This window comes from Sinohyriopsis cumingii, chromosome 2 (genome assembly GCF_028554795.1).
Source record: "Sinohyriopsis cumingii isolate HCF-2022 chromosome 2, ASM2855479v2, whole genome shotgun sequence".
NCBI classification, from domain to species: Eukaryota; Metazoa; Mollusca; class Bivalvia; order Unionida; family Unionidae; genus Sinohyriopsis; species Sinohyriopsis cumingii.
The window spans coordinates 93,730,487-93,752,640 of NC_142962.1; the positions used below are offsets into that span (position 1 = coordinate 93,730,487).

The 22,154-nt window shown below is 34.7% G+C and overlaps 2 protein-coding genes across 2 annotated transcripts in view; one reads left to right on the forward strand and one right to left on the reverse strand.

Annotated features, from left to right (window-relative positions):
• The window catches only part of LOC149805389 (DNA replication licensing factor mcm5-A-like), a 63,824-nt gene extending 53,958 nt beyond the window's left edge, over window positions 1-9,866 (reverse strand). Inside the window, exon 1 of the mRNA XM_089949896.1 lies at window positions 9,659-9,866. Within this exon, the coding sequence (XP_089806022.1) occupies window positions 9,659-9,816 (158 nt within the window). The 5' untranslated portion in view covers window positions 9,817-9,866. The remainder of the gene's footprint in view (window positions 1-9,658) is intronic.
• Window positions 9,867-10,237: 371 nt separating this feature from the next.
• LOC149805390 (uncharacterized) lies at window positions 10,238-17,914 on the forward strand. The gene is made up of 4 exons (XM_089949904.1): window positions 10,238-10,315; window positions 11,334-11,810; window positions 14,987-15,171; window positions 16,476-17,914. Exons 2-4 carry the CDS (start codon window positions 11,354-11,356, stop codon window positions 17,022-17,024), a joined length of 1,191 nt encoding a protein of 396 aa, XP_089806030.1. The 5' UTR covers window positions 10,238-10,315; window positions 11,334-11,353; the 3' UTR covers window positions 17,025-17,914.
• Window positions 17,915-22,154: the final 4,240 nt, after the last annotated feature.

A 22,154-nucleotide genomic window follows, 5' to 3' on the forward strand; every position in this document is an offset into this window, starting at 1 on the left:
AAGAACTTTAGAGAACTCAGTTTCTAACTGCATCTTAGAGAAAAGGAAAATCATGCAGAAAAATGGTGAGACTAATTTCTCAAAAACTGGAAACATTAATCCTAGAGAATTTTGCAACAAGACTACAGGACCACATAAGAAGGTGAGTAGTCGGGAATAATACATTAACAGCAGAGTTGAGGATATGCCCCAAGATAAGCATCCTGGACTATTCATTCTTCAAGTCTGGCAAGTTTCCAAACTGTTATTCCTTGACAAGTGCTTTTTCTTCTATTTCAAAAAGAAGTCAGACACATGCTTATTTTGAGATGATACCTTACCAACAATTACATTAAGGAAATTTATCAGTTCACTTTAAAGGACAATATGTCAAGCAAGGTGACATTTGCTACTTTAAAAAGCGATTACTAAATTATTTTCACAAGGAAGGATATAATGAAGATTATTAGAAGGAAAATTAACATGAAAAGAAAAAATGAATAAATTAAGGACAAAATACAAGACTATTCCTCGCAAGAGACATCAGCCAGATTTATTAAGCCGAATTTATCAAATACAACACAATTCAAAGGCAGAAAATTAAAGGCCTATTCGGTTAACAATTATCCATGGTTTGAATTCATCGATTCCAAAGGAAAGATTTGCATTTATTGCAACAATACAGTTGGTTCTCAGCTTCCAAACATATTCCGTTCTTAAGGATATTCCTAACCTGATTTTATACACAAGTCGAAACTTGTACGCAAATGTTTGTGCCAATTAAGGAACCATAAATAATGCTTTATGGTTTTTTTAAAACAAATTAAAAAAAAGCCTTAATCCCAATAAGAATGACAATGTAGTAAAATATAGTAAATTGCAAAACAAACAAATCAAAACTAAAATTTCTAATAAAATTTATATATCTTAAACTCTACCTTATGCATAGATTAAACAGTTTCATTAAATGATGACGCATCATGGAGGTGGAAAGTTGCTACTGGTGGTTTTTCAACTCTTATGAAGAATTGGTGCAATGAAGTCTGAACAGACGCTTTCTTTTTCTCTTTGTAAATTTCTTTGTGGAAGAGAAGAACTTTGTTTATTTTGTTGTTTCCTTTTCTTAACATCACCATCACTTCCACTGCATACAAGTTTGGGAGACATTTGGAGTGCACAAACTGTTTATGGCGCTTGTACTTTTTACCTCTGTGAAACATCACAAGCAGTGATATCAGTCTCTAAAAATAGCCATTCAGACAAGGCGAACCAGCGAAATGGCATTTAGTCTTCTTTTCCGTGTTATTATTCTTATTACTATTCTTACCGAAGACCATGTACCAGGCGTTAAATTTGTTCATATGAATATAGATATGCATTCCAATATTTAGTTACAATGGTGGCCTGCAGACTATAAATCATATTAACCAAATCTGATGAATCTTCTAGAACAGTATAATACAGACAAATTCCTTGTATTTCATCACAATAGATATACCCTGAATATTTTGGGATGAAAATTCCAAGGGAACTGCCAGCTCCCCCACCCCCCATTAACAAATTGTGTCGATGAAGTAATCTTATATGAGTCTTGTTTTAACATACACATTGAGAGGGATGTGTGTAGGAAAGTGACTATTTCTTACATTTTGTTTAGTGCATAAAATTATGCTCTGCTTAGTCGATGTGGTATTGTGGATGTAGAATCTAGAAACTTATGCATATATAATCCATAAGTTTAAAAACAATGTTTTTTTATTATTATTATTATTATACATTAGCGATTTTATTAATCTTTTTTGATTCTGATGTATTAATCGGTAACAAAGTTAAGAAAAAAGGAGAGAAAATTTATGTGTATTTCAATGTCTGTTTTACAAACAAATCGTAATGCTGAATGGCAGTTTAGAACATAAAAGAATGCATTATGTTCATTAGAGTTATGGTGTTAAAAAGAGCAGCACTGGTTGATTATATTTATACTAAGTGGGTATTACATTTCCTTAATTAAAAGATATATACAATTACATTTTTTCAGAAGTATAATTGTATGCATGTATTGATGGAAAGAGCAATACAAAAACTGTTGTCCCTAATGACAGCCACCCCTAAAATGATTCACATTTTACACACAAAAACTAACTGAAAAGGTAACAAAGTAAATATAAATGAATATTACTTGTTTCAACACATTCATTTAGGACACACACACATATATATAAATATATATTCCTTTAATGTGCACACACAACAGCTTTACTCAATGTAGGTTGAAAACAATACAAAAAGATGATAAAGAAATAAAATGTACAAAATTATTACTGTAGACACTCATATTATAGTAGAATACATCAAAACAATATATAGTGAGGGAAGAGCAAATAAAAACAACTTTATTTTTGACTGTATGTCGTGAATCACATGTTTCTAAGCATCTCTCCGTGATTTGTCCAAAAACACTGGTGGCAGCCAGGCACAGTGATGTCGTGGTCTATTTTTAGCAAAACGTTTAATTCAGTACAAGCACCATTTATATCACTAAGTGAAGATCACGATACAAAACATGTACATGTGTAGTGAAGGAGAGCAAGAATTAATGACACTAATATGCCTCAGGATCAACAATGACCGGCATACATCTGCTATTCATTCACATCCGAACTAGTTCACATCATTTGTAAGTAGTAATGAACTGATGCCACTACAATTAAATGTACATGTAATTATAATTAATTTGAAATTGAAATCTTGAAAATTAATGGGTCAGTTGGCCTCGTTTGTATCGACAGGTTATCTTATCTACACTCAAGGAGAAGAAGTCTTAAACTTGATGCTAATTACAAGAACAGACTCGATGGATACATGATTCGTCCTGTCAATTGACAAAGTCTTGAGAAGAATTTCAGCAAATACATTTCAGCTCTTGCCAATAAAAGTACATATGCTATCGTACTGTATATAAGATACCATATACCATGATTTTTTTCTATAGCCTTTTGAGGAAATGTTTTAAATTGTCTTCTTTTTTTGACGGACTAAAATACACCGCTCCCTCGATAACTCGCGATCCCGCTTATAACGCGGTGTCCATCTTGGCTCCTGATTTTTTTCCAGAGAAAATGTATTTAAAATATCTTTAAAATATGCTGAACATCAAAAATTACGATAAGAATTGATAATTAAACCTTGATACATCGCTCGTTTTATCATCGAACATGGTGATTAATGCCCATAAAAATATAATCCATATTTTGAAATTTGCAAGTTCTTAAATAAAAATTAATTTCAGAGATCTCGAAAACGCTTAATTACACGTATTTGGACGCCAATTTTTGATCTGGGACGCAGAAAATCACTGAGGCGGGAGTCTTCCGTACGCATGTAATAGGTGCGCGGGAAAATTCAAAGATTTGCCGGTCCTGTTTCAGCCACCTGCTTTGTGGGAAAATGTGTTGATCAGTTAACTGTGCTGATATTTACAATGACAGAATTCAGTGACTGAAAGACTCTTTGATGTACATACATGTTGCCATTTTATAAGAGTACATAAAAAACAAAGAACACGATGCAATAGCAGGGCGGCTAGTTCAAAGGCTTTGACTGACGGCCGGGTGAGAAAATGTACCGATATTTAGTGATTGAATTCAGAGGCAGAAAGACCCAGTTTTAAAATCCTAGCGAGACCTCTGTTTAAAGATATCATATATTATGTAGGTTTTTATGATAAATAGCTGTCAGTATACTGTAAATAAACAGTCTTGTGAAATAGCGATCAATGAAAACTTCTGGTAAATGCTAACAGGTGGCAACAGAGAATGAAATAAACACCAATTAAACGTCTTCCTGTCGTTCTAATCCTTTAATTCCGTTTCAGTGTAAACATTATAATCACAACATATTCTGTTCATTGAAAACATGAAAAGAGTCAATCGATCGTCACATCGAAACCCGTGAGTACTTCTGTGAGAACCTAATTACATGCCAGCTTTGTTTTGATCAACAACTTGGGGAAGTGTTTGTTGCATTTAAAAAAATCGTTTACAAGAGACCTGGATTGCTGGATTAAGGGTCTTGGAGCTGCCTTTGACATAAAGCAAAACAGTAACAGAGACAGCGACAATGATAGTGACTTCAAAGGCTTCAGTGAAACTGATGTCATTAATGCCGAGGCTGTTTAGGAGAAATTCGTACAGACTCATGATCCTGACATGGGCGTTTCTGTTGATGATATGGAGGAGTGGATTTGTGCTGACAATGACTGCCCCACAGCCGAATACATGTCAGATGAAACAATGATTAATTCTATAACGAACAAATTTGCAGCAGAAGACGATTCTAACTGGAGTACCGCAAGTGTTAAAAGTGATGTAGACGCAGATGTTGCACCACCTCCCCCCTCTGCACAGGAAGCAATCAAATATTTTGATATTGCCATAATGTGGCTGGAGACCCAAAATTTTGACTACATAAAGCTCATGCAGTTGAGAAATCTGAGGAATTTTGCTCGGCGCCAGAGAAACCAAGGAGTAACACACAAAAAAAATTGATTTTTTCAAAAAGTGATTTGAATTTTTTCAAGCGTGGCACGAACGGCAAGTATTAACTTGTTCTAATTTAAGCCGTTTTTAAATTTGTAGACCAATTAAATATGTTAGTACTGATTAACCCATGTTTTTTGTTTTCCATTTTAATTCTATCGCATTCAATTCTATCTATCGTTCGATCGACACTGTTTCTCGAAAAGAGTCGATCTTTTGTATATATAAAAAACGTCTAATTTGGATCAAACAATAAAACTAGAATGTATCCAATTCAATATAAAAATTAGTGACGTAGTACACAATGTGTGAAGTGATACACATGTTAAGCAAACGGAAACCACGTGGAATGTTTTCGATGATAGCCTCAATATACTGTAATTTATCCTGAAATTAATGTTGCCCTATGAGGAAATAATAAATAAAGTACACCGTTATGAAGAGATATTTATTCACAGTTAATATCAGCACAAATATAAAGGGAGTATTCAACACTATAATCTGTCTACCCCCCCCCCATTTTTCCTTTATGTCGTCGATCACTTTATTGGTTTTGGGCTTATTTTATAGGTCCCTCGATAACTCACGCCTCACTTATAGTGCGGTCGATGTTTCTGGACCCTGATGTGCGCGAGTTATCAAGGGAGTGGTGTACATCTCTTATCAAATCTATGAGTGAAATTTTGGGACAAATAAGTGAAAAGATTTTTTATTGGCTCTAGCTTTTGGTCTGCTTTTACTTTTAAATGAAAATATTAAATGCTTTGAAGTATGTAGCTTTCTTAGTCCCCCTTACATGGCCATGCATCTTTTAAGGCCACTTTCCCAATGCAGAAGGGTGGCTGTGCAAGAGGGAAACAGCTATTACAAAACCAACTCATGCCAACAGATAGGCAGATGCACAACAGATCATCCCATTCTACATGGACTTCAAACTACAACTCAAATTAAATGGTGTGCAATCACCTGAACAGTAATGCTAGTGTGCAACCCCATTCCACAAGTGGAAAAGTAAATGTAAAGCATTAAATAAATGAATGAAACCGAGCTCACAAGCACATCTGAAAAAAGGAGAGAAAATATCCATCACAATTGCGCAAACAAATATAACTGAATTATAGCAAGAACAGAAACTGTAATTACCAATCACCATAGGAAAAGGGTAACATTAAGATCACTTGCTAGTACATAGAACTATGTAAAACTTGCAAATAGCAAGCTATCCAGAAAACTTTATTTGCCAGATATACATTCTTGACATAATAAAAGGCAACATTCTGAAGAGCATTTTGATTGAATCTATGCAATATGTCTTTTGAAAAATTTATGGTTACTGCACAATGCCTATGATCCGAACTTTCCATTATTGGGAGTATGGAACTTTTATTATACCATCAAGCAAGTTACAACCTCTGCACATGTATACATGCCATATCTTCCCGATTATCTGGTATTGTTTAGATTTTTGACTCCATCTTTTCATCTACCAAATTGCTGACAAAAACCTCTGGAAATCAAAAGTCTGCCTAGTATGGGCCTTTCCTGCTAAAGCAATATTCAACATACTGTTTACAACAGTCACAGACTGGCAACAAAAACAAACGATGCTCAAGATCACTGATATCAATCAAAATGGTCAGTATTAATGCTTACAATTTACCTTTCATAGTACTATAAAAAAGTACATAGGACACTTATCAAATGACTTGGATTAAACGCTACATTTCAGAAAGCGTATTTTGACAACAAAATGTGTGCAAATGGCTACTTTATTTTAGTTTGTTTGCCATCCTGTGACCAATAGGGCTGTCAAAAATCACGAAAAACCAACCCGGGTACCCATTGCGAAATTTAACGTGTACCCGTTAGCACATGAATGACATGTACAACCGTAGACCAACTAATTGTTATCCCCATTTCTTTAATATTTTATATGGCGATAGAGGCTAACCGTGTAATGCACTACTCGGTCTGATGCGTCCGCACCAATGTAGCTGCGAATGATCTGACCGCACGCTATTAATTAATAAATTTATTTAGAATGACCTTTGTACACAGATGGTAGGTATAATCCAACTTTTAATGATCACTGTGATCAGCTGCGTTAAATCCTTTAGACCGCACGCTATTAATTAATAAATTTATTTAGAATGACCTTTGTACACAGATGGCAGGTATAATCCAACTTTTAATGATCACTGTGATCAGCTGCGTTAAATCCTTTAGAACACTCACCTTTTTTTAAAGTATAAGTCCTTGTTAGAACAGACCACGTTTATTCATCGGCTTTTGACCACAGATTTGAATTACCCACGCATGCGTGTAAAGCAGCTTTACCACATGTCAAGAGTAATGCGTTAAAACCGTCTTTGTGTGTGTGTGTGTGTACAAAGATTTCAAGGTGTCTAGGTGATAATTGTTCATAATATAAATTGTGGGATTTCTTCGACATGTGTGTTCGGAAATCAAAGGTATCCATCTGGATTTCATTAAAAGAGCACGCAATGTACCGATCACTTAGCACCCACAATCAATAGTTATCGTCTACAAAGAGGTTTATTACCTGTAGAACAATGCCATGTTTCAACCTTGGTATATAATGCCTCGGGCATAACGGTTTGTCCTGTTGCACAATGCCAATGAATTTTAATAATCCAAACAGACTCTCTGATGTATTGTTTATTTATATTAAGCAGGGATCTGGTTTCTAATTAAAGCCATTGCTGTCACACCTGTTTGAAGTGGTTGGCGAGTGTGGGGATTTTTTTTTACGGGTACCCGCGTTTACGTTTCAATACCCGGGTTTTTCAATACGGTCGGGTACCCGTTGACAGCCCTAGTGACCAACCAAAAGACCTACTTGGAGCTCTGATCTGGGGAAAAAGATCAATATAGGCTGCCAAATGGGAGATATTTCTGAAAATATGGCTCTACAGTCTGATCATATCTCACCGTTTGCAAATCACTATCGATTTAAAAAACAAAAAGGATAAATGAGATAAAAAATACAAAATTTGGTCAGTTCTTAGATCGACTTTTAATTACAAACAGATTATAATGGGGGGGGGGGCCTAACACGTGTATATCTGCATTTGATGTCAAACGAAGTTTCCAGTTTATAAGATGATCTTGCTTGCCAGTCATTTCCAGTTCCTGGCCAAGTCCCTTTTCAGTGATGGGTTGGATGTACAATTACACATGTACATAGAAGGTAAATACTATGTGTCTCCTGATATTTACAATGTCGAATCAAGTAACAAAAAAGAATGACAACAACAAATTTGCCTTTCATGTGGATTTAACAAGTGGTGTAATTTCTATGTCATTTTTTTTATCATCTCTAATTCCACTTGTCGAAATTTAAGAATCTGCTCTAAAAGCATCACTTTTACGTAAACATATTCCTTGTTTCTATTTATAACAATTGTATATGACCCATTTTCTTTCCATGAAAACAAACGGGTTTCATCAATTTGAACTCGGCCTCAGATTCATTATAAAATTAGGTAGCAGACCAGTCTATGGTTTTATAGAAAATGGTTCCAGATTATAAGCAAGACTCTGCGGGCGCTCACCAGATAATATGTACTTTTGAGAGAGTGACGTATGTAAGGTGAAGTAGTTCGCATTTAAAACATGCACAATGGAGAAAATGTTGGCATACCTATATGCTACATTAATGTAATGTGGATGATATTTCTTTTGGATATTGTACTTTTGGAAATTTTACATGATTTAAGCACACTGCTAACTAAAATGACTGCTCCCTTGTGTTAAAAAATCAGCCTGAATTAGTCTAAAGTCCACTATACATAGCAGCTATTAAAATAGGGAAAATGAATTTTGCCAGACTAGACAATACCAGCTTCTGAAGGTGCAATGAATGAATTACCAAATATATAAAATGTAAAAAAAGTTATCAGCTCTTTTTATACAATTTACCTCTGAAGTTCAGGAAGTGAAAATGACCAAGTAGAGCTAGCACTTTTTTGAAAGGTGCACATCTGAAGTAAGGCCAAGCTGTATACTCTATAACCCATATTACACCCATCAATCATACACCAAAATAAAGGGAATTAAAAGTTCTTTGCATTATACCTAAGATATGCAAGGTCTTTTTTAAATAGCCAGTATAACCAGTGAGGAAAGCCGGGGAAATTCTTTTTCTTTAAAATCCTAACCCTTATGCAAAATGCAAAACTGTATAATTGTTGTTGTAGGGTTTAACGCCATTTTTGAGCACACGATAGGCTATACATGGCGGCCAGTATTAATGGTGGAGGAAGAACCCGGGAAAACCCCGGAAAGAACCACCGACCCATGAGAAGCTACTGGCAAGCTTTCTCACATACCCACATTGGCCGAATCTGAGACTCGAACCTACACAGACAGAGGTGAGATGGCAGTGATCCGTAACGGAGAACGCTTTAGACCACTCGGCCACTCGGGGCCCTGCAAAACTGTACAGCGCTACCTCTATGGTGTGACTTGTGTATGTCATGTGATGAACAATGTTAGAGCAGATGGATCTTGCAAATTTCAAAACATGTCAGATCAGAAGAAAAAAAGGACAAATCAACTCCGTTTTACAAACTTTAAAAGAAGAATATGAAATTAATGTAATACAACACTCTGGACTGAGTACATAAATATTCACTGCAAAATGAAAAATTAAATTCATGATCATCCAGTTCTGTAATTAAGATGCCTTGCCTGTATGTCAACAGAACATGAAAATGCATCCATTTGCTAGTGTCATATTCATTCCGCCAAGATAAAGACAGCACAGTAAATATATTAATTACACATAAACTAGTAGAAGCGTGTCGATATGGGCTGCCAAGCGTGTGACGTTTATGAAACTTTGATTACTACATAGGAACACGCTATACATGGCTGTTATTTTGATAGTAAAACAAAACCAACGTGTTATGTCTTACACTGTATGACTAAGAGGCGGCTATTCAGAATCTACCCACCCACCCTTTTCATTTGAGACACATAGCACTCTTCAAAACGTCACCCCACCCTACAAAACCGGTATGACCAGTTTCTTTATGTTAACAATGAAGCATTCCAAACTTATATGCCGAAACTATTAAACGAAACACCATAAAGGAAAGCTGATGCGGTTTTCTCACCTATAGCGATATGAAAAATTCCCCTCGTGGAACTGTCTTATAAAATCACGAAACCTATTTTTAACTTGCTGTCTATTGATCTGCTCTTCATTGTTCTGATCTTCTGATCCAAAATTATCACTGAAAAATACACCTGGATCATCAAAACCTGTAGCCATTTCTCTTTGTCAATTGTTTACCCACGTGGTCTAATTTTGGCGCCAAGCAGTTCCCGCGGAAAACTAGATGACCAGTAGTATGGTTCCCTTACTTTCTCTTTTTATTTTCCCTTCGCCTCTCAACCAGTAGTAATGGGGATGACATTTTAGGGAACCAGACTATCCCAAAATTTATCTTTACCCTTATACTACTGGACAGACCTCAAATCGACTATCGCCTTTAAGAAACTTAACAATTGGGAAGTATCACTACAGTTACTTCCACTGTTTCCAAGAGTCGAAGAAGTTCACACATCAGATATTCCGAATACATTCTAGGTTCAAAACAAGAAAGAGCGCTACCTGGGAAACAGTTATCACACGATGCTTCAACGGAATGATCTCGGCAATTTCCGTCATATATGAAAGATAATCCGATTGACGTTGCTATCGTAGCATTGATCAACCCGGCCTTCCTCGGCTTTCATCACAGTGCTGTGTACTATGATATAAGGGTTTGGTAAAAAGAAATACACATCGTTTATCTCGTTTCATCTTTGTTAATACAATAAACTTGTGTCATAGTGTAATAAATACAATGAATGGTGTATTGTTTGTTTGACTGGAAGGTGAGAGGGTTCAGGGACCGAGGGATTATAGAACCAATGGCAGGCACATGGAAATGTGTCTACTGTACTTATAAACATACAGTATATATATATATATATATATATATATATATATATATATATATATATATATATATATATAATAGTACGTTTTATGTGCCATTACGTGTGAAACAAATTCACTGGTTGAACACCCAGACAAACAATAAGCCGACTTCTGTTTTAATCCATTCTCGGAAATGCTACTACATCATTTGTTAAGATTTTTTTTTAAAAGGATTGTTAAAATGTTGACCCTACCGAAAAGATTACTTTATTAGTTCACATACAAGCATATTGGATGGAATTATCACACAGATGTTGATCAGCATGCTTTAAAGCACATGGATACCTTAGGTTAACAACTGTCCCATGACATATGGAAATGTCGAGCGGGACCCAACCATTGCATTAGTTGACCCACTGGAAGCAGCTGATTGCAGTTATTAGTGTCATGAGCCATGATTATTGCATAATTAGCAATTGACATATAGAAGAGAGTCCATATGGGCAAAAAAAAAAACACATTTATAACAATGCATAAATCCAGTGCCAAATTCCCAGAACAAACAAAAATACCCATGTTTTCCATTCTTTTCTGTTTTTATGCTATGATCCTGCCAAGAAACTTGAAACAAATATGCTATGACATCAGGAAGAATATATAAGAAGGTATCAAGATAGATCATAGTTGTTTGAGATATATTTCTTCAAAAGATTTGTTTTGCTTACTGATCTATCCAGTCTTTCCACACATATATGAATTATTATTAATATGCTAATTTGGTCTTTGTCGATCTTTATGTTACATGTATTCAAACAGATGAAAATGTAATAGCTTTTCAGTTGCTTTATTTTCTTTTATTTCAGGTTTAAACTCCTGAAAAATCATGGCCACAAAAGAGACTGCTTTAGAGAAATCCATCAAAAATTTTGTGTACTCAAAGATTCAGGAGCAAGTTTACATAGAAGTGGGAAAAAATTTGACAATATCTATAAAGCACAGGTCCAAGCATGGCTCCATTGCATTAGCAATGTTCTGGCTGCGAGTACTGAGGCATCAGAACAATTACCCAATGCCTAAATACTCGTACAAAGAGCTGTATGATCAGAAGGGAAATGATAAGATCATTCTGAAAGTTGATGATATTATCATAACAGTGTTTAACAAGACTGGTACTATGATGATTCAGGGCACTATGGCTTTAGAATGGTTCCTGAACAGATTCCTCAACATCATGGATGCATATGATGCACCAATACGTACCCCACAACCTCAAACCACAATATATAGGCAGTACACAGAAAACTGGAAAAAACTGGAAGAAGATGATAAAATGAAGAAAGGTACAAGAAGATTGAAAACTACTACATGAATCAGTAATGATATCAATTCAACTCATTTTATCAGAGGCTTCAGTATGTTGTATTAGATTGTGATCGGACATTTGTGTCTTGAACACATTTTTATTCTTTTTCTTTTGCGTCGGTATATAAAAATTAGACATTAAACTAATGTCAGTTGTAAATACGACTCTTCATAATCATACACAGTACCTAATAGTGACAAATGTAAATTACCCATTTAAAATTCTTTTATAATAAATCATTATCAAAATCAGACAATTACTCTGAGTGAAAAATGCCTCGTTGCATCCCAGTCAGTTAAACTGATTACTATGAATTCATTAATTTTCATCAGGCACAATTATTTTTGTCTTCTAAAAACCTCATTTTAAAATCCCTATTTACATTTATCTTTCTGGGGATTAGAGAACCCTAAAGTTGTGTGCAAGGTTTATAATGATGCCTGTTTCCCCTTTTCTGACCTCTAGTTTTAAAACTAGGATATTAGATATATCCATAAAGATTTTTCCTGATATGTCAACTAACAGCAATATACTTGAATATTTAGCAGGATTGGGATAATAGGAAAACAACCACAAAGCTTTACTCTTACCATAGTCTTTTAATTAAATCCAAATGGTAAATGTTTGAAAGATTAAAGATGAAAAACTGCAACTTCCATAAATGCTAACTTTCAGATTTGCATAATTTAGGCTAATGTACCGGTAACTCAAAGTTTTATACTGAATCAGTTTACATAAAATTAAATTTGAAATATTAAGTATTAAATGTAATATAGCAATCTTAGTTATTAATCTGTCACATTCATTTTAAAACACTCATCAAAGGTTCAAGGATAGTATGAATTTTTGTCAGCTGAGAAATGAAACAGTAAACAATGTTAAGAAGCTCTAAAGCTGACAGAAAGTGTTCCTTAATATTGAAAGATACTGCTGGAAAACAGTCTGTTAAATTTGTAACACAATACTTGCAATACTTACAACAATATTCATCACAGTTGACAGTAATTCAGGTTGAACAAGCTAGATGCCCTGCTATCCATGGCTATACACACCTCCATTCTTCCTCTTACCAATTTGGCTTTCACAATCAATTAGTTGTCCACCTCCTATATTTTAAAAAATTGTGGATGACTTGCACTTGAGGTAAAGAGGAACCTTTTCAATGTTGAGTTAAATACTAAAATGTAAAGGTCACCATGATTGAAGAAAAGAAAATGGTTTCAAGACAATATCTTGAGTTTTCTGCTATGTATGGTTTTTAGACTTTGTCAATAGCTCACACTTGAGGTTAGGAAGAATCTTATTGATTTCAGAGTCAAAGATCAAGGTCACTTTGATAGAAGCAAAATTGATTTTGCACAATACTAACACTACTTTACTCTATGGAGTAAGGAAAAATCCTATTGATTTCAGATTCAAAAGGTCACTGAAAGAAGAGAAAGTGTCCATTGAAGGGACTGATGTTTTACGATCTGAAAAGAATTTTCTGGCTATGCAAGACTGTTTTTGTTTCAAGTGTTCAACCTATCTCTGAGCAATAGCAAACTTAGCTTCATTAAAAGACTTGGTAAACACCCCATGCCATTATAAACATCCATACAGGAGGAGTAGTGTAACAACAGTTTCGAGATAGCTATTGTGGCAGCCATATTTGAAACAAGGCTCCATTTGCATTAAGGACCACTTAGATATCATCAGAAGTCTATCAGTGATAATGACCATAAATTCGGGATTTTCAAGCTGGCCTCCATTGTGGCAGTATTGGTTGTCAGATTGGCATTATTTTCTGTCAAGATCAGCTAGATACTATGAGATATCTTCTGGTGAAAACCTTGTGTCAAAATGGTTTTCTGTCAAGGAAAAGTAGTGAGAAGATTTTCAAGATGTCTGCCATGGCGGTCATATCGGAGGTCCATCTGACACCATTTTCATTTAAGACCAACTAAATATTATAATTAGCCTTCTGGTGAAAACCCCAAGTCAAGAAGACTTTCCATTTAGAAAATAACATGTTTTTAAAGATTGCTGTCATGGTGGCCATATTGGATGTCCATGCAGCAACATTTTCATTTAGGAGCAACAAGACATCATTTTCGTGAAAATCTCAAGTTGAAATGACCTTCTGTTGAGGAGGAGTAGTGATAAGATTTTCCAGATGGCTGCCATCATGTCCATATATTGACACAGGATTGGCACTATTTCCATTTAGAACCAACTAGACATCATAAGATGTCATATAGTGAATATCCATTCAGGAGGTGAAGCAATAACTTGATTTTTAAGAGGATCCCTGTGGTGGCCATATTGGATGTCAGTACCATTTTCATTTGAGCCTTGTAAGAAGCCTTTTAGTGAAAATCCTATGCAGATATATCCATCCATTCAATGACAATACCTGTGTACCTGTGTTATGTAGAGGATTCCTGAACATGAATGTGCTATTCACTGTATATTTGTTCATTAAATGTCAGAAAAAAATGTCATCTCGCTTCTGCATAACAGACATGCATAGAATGCTCCACCATTTTCACAAAGTATACAGCTTTATAAAGCACTAGAAAGGGACCAACCTGAGTATGAATGTACGTATTTGATGATTTGGTCATACTAATATCAGTAAGGCAGTGTTGGGGTCAGGGTCAAAACACAAAAGCAAAACAGTGTGGTCAGACACAAAGGGAAACAAATCCTACAAATATTAGTTATTTCAATTCAAAGTCATTGATTTTTGGGAGTCTGTCAGAGGAGGGAGACACAATTTTTAGGCCCTTACAACATGTCATTTTTTAGCACAACTATAAAAATACTACCCACTGAAATACATGAATCTGCAGTAGCATAGAAGAACAACTATCAAGTACCTCAAGGGAAATAATAATGAATGTTAATAAATCATACTCCTTGTTGGTGTTTGTAAGATATATATATGTGTATATATATATAGATGTGCATGTGAATGTGTGTGTGTATATATATATATATATATATATATATATATATATATATATATATATATATATTGCTATTGGCCCTAACAAAGTTCTGCTTTCAAGAGAAATTGTTTAATAGTAAGCACTGTCTTCAATTTTGGATAACATTTATGTATCTCATTATTATGGAGCTAGTGGCAAAGCATCTGTGTATATCTTTCAGTGGCAGAGGAAGAGAAAACAAAGGAGAAAGAAGAAAAGGCACTGGAAATTGTGCAGATTAGGAACCAAGTCATTACTAAGATCAGATCTAGAGGAGATAATGCAGAGGCAGAAAAACTAGAAACAGCAGCCAAATCTGCTGCAAATGACCTGGCTGAGGAATTAGAACTTATGACATTTTATCTGGTGCGTATAAACCATAGTTCTGTTAATATTGGTGTTAATACAGATTAAATACAGTTGAATGAATACAGTGCACAGTGACTTCCAGCAAATATGTGATTTATTCAGACCAGGAGCCAGGGCTAAAACAGCATGATGACATAACACATCCACTTCAGAAAAGATCTATAGATTTTGGCAGTAAAATGGATTGGAGATAACCCATTGCTAATAACCCTGTATTTCAAACCATTTAAAGGATGTAAATTTCCTTTTCAGGATAACATACCATTTATTTTTATTGTGAAAATATCAGTTAAATTGCCTTTCCAAGCTAACATGCCATTTATTTTGTATATACAAATGTCAATTAAATTTCTTCTCTTAGCTAACATGCCATTTATTTTGTGCATGGAAAAATCAGTTACATTTCCTTTCCAAGCTAACATGCCATTTATTTTGTATATGGAAACATCAGTTTTATCAGAACTGAACAGAAAGGAATAATGTCACTTGCCCATTGTACAGTTAAGAAAACATTAATTGGAATGATAAAATAAATTCTTATCCTGAAAATGTAATATAGACAATCCTGTTCTAGTTGTTGTGAGAATCTTATATGATCAATGGATGGATTAAGAGGCTACTATATTATGCCTAATGCCTAACAGATTCTTAGTCCCAGCATTGTATTTGAAAAGTTTGGAAGACCTGAAAATATTTTCTAGCTCTTTCAAAATGAAGAAAGCCATGGAAGTGTGAAGAGTACCTGAATATGGCATATGTATATGATTATTGTGGCAGATTTCAAGCCATGTAATTATGCACAGCAATATATTTTTAGAGGTCCATTTAAACTGTGTGCAATCAGTGTTTCTCTAAAATTATTTGTACAAAAAGACAGACTAATACAGTTATAATAATAAAACAATGCCTAATGGAAAGCAGTCAAATTAAAATAGCACAAAAAGAACATTATCCAAAAAAGATTTGGTGATGCAGAACTAGAGCACTAAATGTATTAAGTAATTTTCAGTGAGACATTTATGCTTGCCAAGTTTACAACAGGGACATTATAACCCAGTTTACTTTGTTTTTTTAATATTTTTATCTGGGCATTTGAAGGGGTGGGGGGTAGAGGGTAGACAGGTATCCCTGGACACCAAATCCATTTATAAGACACTAACTTTAACTTTCATTGGCATTGTTTGTTCCAAAAACATCTCACACAAAATCAGTTTCTAATTTTTGTTTCAACTCTGCAATTAATAGCAGACTTTTATGTCATATCATGCCCATACCTATAATGGTCATTTTTTTTATTGCAGTGGCCAGACTCAGTTGTTGAAAGTCAGCTTAAAAAGTTGCAGACCCCATGTGTGAAGGATGGATCTACGTACATTTACAAATTGTGGAAATCTCTTTTGAACTACTGGTTCAAGGACACCAACAGAAAGGTTTATCTTGTCAGTCCCTTTTTGGATGCAGAGCGACTGGTAGACCTGTGTAAGTTGATGATCCAAAACAGGCTCACAGCCAATCTAGATGTATTCTATGTAAATCAGCAGTGCAACAGAGAAGAGAGGATTTTTGAAGTAAAACAGAAAGCCCTTAAGTCATTTGATGCCAAAGATCAAATGTTCATTGAATACAAAATCTACAGCAGCATTGTTTACCCCATGCAGAAGTTCCATTGCAAGTTTATAGCTGCCATTAAAGATGAACAAGCAGAGATTTTGGTGACAAGTGCCAGTTTCCATGGTGACCACTTTACATGTAGTAACATGGACACACTTCACTTTTCTACCATGTCAGAGGCTGAATTCATACAGAAGTTTCTCTGCCCCATCCAGGCCTCTATAAATGTTAGGAAATAACTACTTGTTGTGACTATTATATAAGATCAAGACATTTCTGACTACAGTAATGACATGGAAAATTAGTCTAAAGACAATTTCAGATATTTTACTCTTTTCATGTATCTGTATTACACAGGGTTTAATTTGTTTTTGCAATTTATGAAAGATGTTAGAGTTTAACCTGGCAACAATTTCCTTATTTAAAAACTATCCATGATACTGTTCTGAGGGGCATCACATTTAGCACAACAGTACTTTTGAGAAATTTTTTCAGAAATTTAGTAGGTACCAAAGATCAAATGTTAATTGAATACACAATCTACAGCAGCATGTTTTTGGAACAAGAAAATGCATGTAATTTTTATATAGCAAAACGTACCAGCAGGATTAATTAGGTTAATTATTGAAAGATATCAGTAATATATCACTAGGGTTTTAAAAGTGAAATTAGGTATAGAAATGTTTGATACTACCAGTATTATTTGTTTTTATGATAGTTAACATAATCTTGCTTATGCAAAACAGAGTCTGATAAACTAAGGGAAATAGATGGCTACTTTTCCATCCAAATAGAGGCTTAGACAAATTATCTTTTGAAATGTTATCATTGATTATAATTATATAGCTGTATTAATTTTGTGTCCTGTGCCATATTAGTAATGGATAATACATAAGCGAAGTTCTTCAAGTTGAATGTTTTAATTAATGATTTCAGATGCTTATACTGCAGATAATCTGTATGACAAGTACTACATGATGTTAGCAAATATTCAGAACTTTCATTGATTAGCCATTGTATTGGACAAAATGTTCCACATAGCATCTCGACTCGTTATTAAGCTTTGGTTTTGCAACATTTATTTTCTGTGCATATCAGTTTTATTGTTTGAATAAAAAATTACATTTTCGTTGCTTGTATTTTGATGGAAGGAAGATCCTTCTAACCTTTCACAATGTAATTATTTGGGTCATTTAATTCATCGTTTGCAGAAACCATGAAATCAACAACAACAATTATACCATGTAAATAAAATGGAATTTACATCATGTTAAAGTTTAGGCATAGAACATATGAATGACAGATTTACAGTCATCTATTCCACTAATTTCACCACAGGAATGCCTGTGTTGCAATGGCCTTTTTTTTAGTTCAAGAAGTATTGTTGTCTTTAGGACAATATTTTAAGTAAAGAATTTGTTTACAAACAACAGTTTAACTAATAAGAAAATACCTGTAGGTCAGGATAGTTTTTCAGTCACATCGCCGTAAGGTCAAGTGAATTTATGGTATGGCCATTCATGCATCAGTCATCTTAAGTCAGTTAACAATTTCTATTTTCAGCTCCTCAAAAACCACCACACTAATTTCAACCACACTTCACGGTCTGGGCATAAAGGCCTTTACAATTTTGAACAAATGGTGCCAATTTGCTGATAAAATATGGCTAAAAATGTGTGTGTGTGTGACTTTTAATGTAGCTTTAACAATCTTTCAGTCATATCGCTATCATGTCTGCAGTGTGGCAGTTTATAGTGATGTCTAGGAATGGGGCATCATGCCGCAGACATGTAGCATGATGTCCCACCCAGTCACATCATCTTGACACTAGGCCGACCAGTCCTAACAATAAGCTCTTAATGCTGAGCGCCAAGCGAGGCAGCTGTTAGTACCATTTTTGTAAGTCTTTGGTATGACTCGGCCGGGGATTGAACCCACATCTGAGGTGGACACTCTAACCACTAGGCCACGGAGCGGTTTTTGAGGGGAGAGATTTTGATCAAACATAGTAAACAAATCTTTGTCATTAAGATCTTGTTTGATTATGATTGGTTAAGTAATTACATTTAGTTAGCAACTAATGTGGTTTCAGATATTTTCATGCATATCAATTTTCATGGGTTTTGTAAAAATATATTTTTTCATGGGTACTTCAATTTCTGGAATTAGATCTACAAATACCCGAAACAGCAAATATAAAAGATCAAAACTATGCTGACAAACAATGGGGGGGGGGGGCAGGTTACTTGAATGGTGGCTAAAACAATACTACTGCATATGTGAGCACAGATCAAACACCTATAAAAATCAATCACATCATTAAATGTATAAAAACAAAATGGAGCCAATGACACCAAGTCAAGAGGTTATCGAAAGCACATCTATATTATCTACTTAAATCACTATCCATAAGATTGCACTGCTAGTTCTTTTCTATGATCATGGCATTAACACAGCAGCTTAAGAGTGGTAAATTTTTGTCAAACCTTAAATGACTTTCCCAAAACTACTGGAAACATTTGAATCACATTTGACATAAAGCATCATGGCAAGAAGACCTTTCCACTTCTTACAAATAATGTTGATCTGCCATCAAATATGGCCACCATTACTAAAAATAGAAAAATATGTTCATTGTCTGTAATAAGTTTCTATTTTCAACTTCTTTACAAAATCATTTCAAGCATGGGACACAGCATCCTGGCATACAGGCTATTTGGAATTGTATAAATAATGCCAATCCAGCATCCAATATGGCCACCATTCCAAAAAATAGAAAAACCTTTAACTGACTTCTCCAGAACTGCTGAACATAATATGATAGAAAGAATTCTGTATTGAACCCCAACAAGTTTATTTAAAAAGTACTGATCCACTATTAAAATATGGCCACTAACAAAAACCACTGAATAAATTTTTACTAAACTTGAATAAAAGCATTCTGGCAATGAAGACCATTTAAATTTGTGCAGGACCACTCCAGTGACCTAGTGGTTTGAGTATCAGCCTCAGATGCAGGAGTTCACGGGTTCAAAACCTGACCGAATCATACCAAAAACTTATAAAAATGGTACTCACAGCTGCTTCGCTAGGTGCTCAGCATTAAGAGGTTAGTGCTAGAACTAGTTGGACTGGCTTCAGGATAATGTGACTGGGTGGGACAAACCACAAACACACTCACACACAAGTTTGTAAAAATAATGACAATTCAGCATCAAATATTGCCATCATTATTAAAACTTTAAAAAAATTATAAATTACCTTTTTTCAACAAGAGTGCATTTCTTCTGGCTAAATGGTTTTTTTTTCAGGGATTTCAAAATAAGACCATTTCTGCCTTTTAACTGCTGAGTGAGAACCCTCTCCAATAATTTTGAGAAATAGCAACAGTTTAAAATTACCAGTAGCTACAATGGCAGCCATATTGGATGTATGATCAACACCGTTTCAATTCAAATCAACTAGATATCATTAAAAGTCTTTTGGTTTAAACCCTATGTGAAAATGATCTTCCATTCCGGATTAGCAACAAGATTTTCAAGAAGGCTGATATTGTGGCCATACTGGATGTCAAATCAGCACCATGTTCTTTAGGACCATGTAAACATGAGGGGACTTTTGGTAAAAGCCCCCATTTTAATATGGCCATCCATTAAGAAATATCAATGACAAGATTCTCAAAATGGCCATGATGGAGAGCTATATTGTATCAACTCCATCGCGATTTAGAATGAATAGTTATCTCTAGAAGTTATCCAGTGAAAACTCCATGTCAGTGTGACTTTTCACTGAGGAATAGCAATAATAAGGTTTTCAAGACAGCAGCCATGGTGGCCATACCGAATGTAAGATTAATACCATTTTAATTTTGGTTCAACTATATATCACAAGGAAACTGATGAAGAGCCCATGTCAATATGGCATTCAATTCAGGAGGAGAAGGGATAAGATTTTCAAGATGACATCCATGGTGACCATAATGGATGTCAGGTTGACACATTTATTTTACAACCAACAAGACTTCACAAGAAGCCTTAGGTTAAAATCCCATGTCAGTGACTTTTAGTTCAAAAGGAGCAGCAATAACAAAGTTTTCAAGATAGCTATCATTGCAGATATATTTGATGCAAGATAGCACATTGTCATTTAAGGCCAACTAGATATCATATTAAGTTAAATCCCATGTTGATAAGACCATCCATTCAGCAGTAGCAATAAAAATATTTTCAAAATTGCAAATGTGGTTGCCATATCATATATCAGAGCAGCACCATTTTCATTTAGGACCAACCAGATGTATATATAAGATTTCATGGCAATTCTCAGGGGCTGTGGGTGACTGAGTGGTCCAAGGCGCTTCCCTTTACAGCTTACTACATCTCAGCTCAGTCCTCTTGGGTTTTAGTCTCATGCTAGGCCAACATGGGTATGTGAAAAAGCTTGCCAATAGCTTCCCATGGGTCAGTGATTATTCAGATTTATACTGACTGAGATGTACTTGTGTATCAAATTCGTAATTATTAGGTTGTGTTAGTTTATCAGATTTATAGTGATTGAGTTGTACTTGTTCAGTAGACTCATAGTCACTGATCATGCTTGCTTATAGAATTAACTATAATTTTAATGATTAAAATATGCTCAGTTATGTTCTTTTAAAGCTTTTCATTATACCTCCAAGGTTTTTAAGTTTTAAAAAGTTCAATCCAAATGTTATGCTCTTTTATTCCTGTAGACATTCAGTAATGGAGAAAAAAATTGGTTCTTATCTTTTTTTTATATCACATTTTGTCACTGAAAGCTGCATACAAATGTCATTTTCATTTGAAATAAACATTCTATAATACCCATAAATTTCACTACATTGGACTAAACCACATGATAAAACAATTCTGGACCATTTTGTTGAAGAGAATAGAAAGATTTATAAACCAGTTAACTTTCAGAATCACACACTCACCTCCAGTCTGCATCAGTTAACACGAGTTTTGTCTCATGTCACTTAATAACCACAATAACAAAGGTCTAAGATTGTATAATATATGTGGTTTTATCTCAAATTTGACAATAGGTAATTTTATATGGTTTTTCTTTGCATATGTAAATTTTGGGGGGTAAAACTAATTTTAATTTTGTGATACCTACTATATTGTTGCATTGCTGTCTGGTACTAGTCCCCAACCCAAGGGGAATATTCCCTCCTCCAATTAGTAACAGTCAATTAGTAATTGGAGGTCTGGAATGAAAACACCTAGATAAACTTTGATCATTCAGAATATCATTCGTCTTTTACTTGAGACTAAAATGACATCATTGCTGGGGGAGGAGGGAATTAGGCAATAATAGCAGGCAAGTAAAATTTGATAAGCAAT

Bases quoted from the DNA above. Each gene is read 5' to 3' on its own strand.
- LOC149805390 (XM_089949904.1), top strand. From the start codon at position 11,354: ATGGCCACAAAAGAGACTGCTTTAGAGAAATCCATCAAAAATTTTGTG. The intron at 11,811-14,986 runs GTACAAGAAGAT...TATATCTTTCAG, and splicing joins AGATGATAAAATGAAGAAAG to TGGCAGAGGAAGAGAAAACA. The intron at 15,172-16,475 runs GTGCGTATAAAC...TTTTTATTGCAG, and splicing joins AACTTATGACATTTTATCTG to TGGCCAGACTCAGTTGTTGA.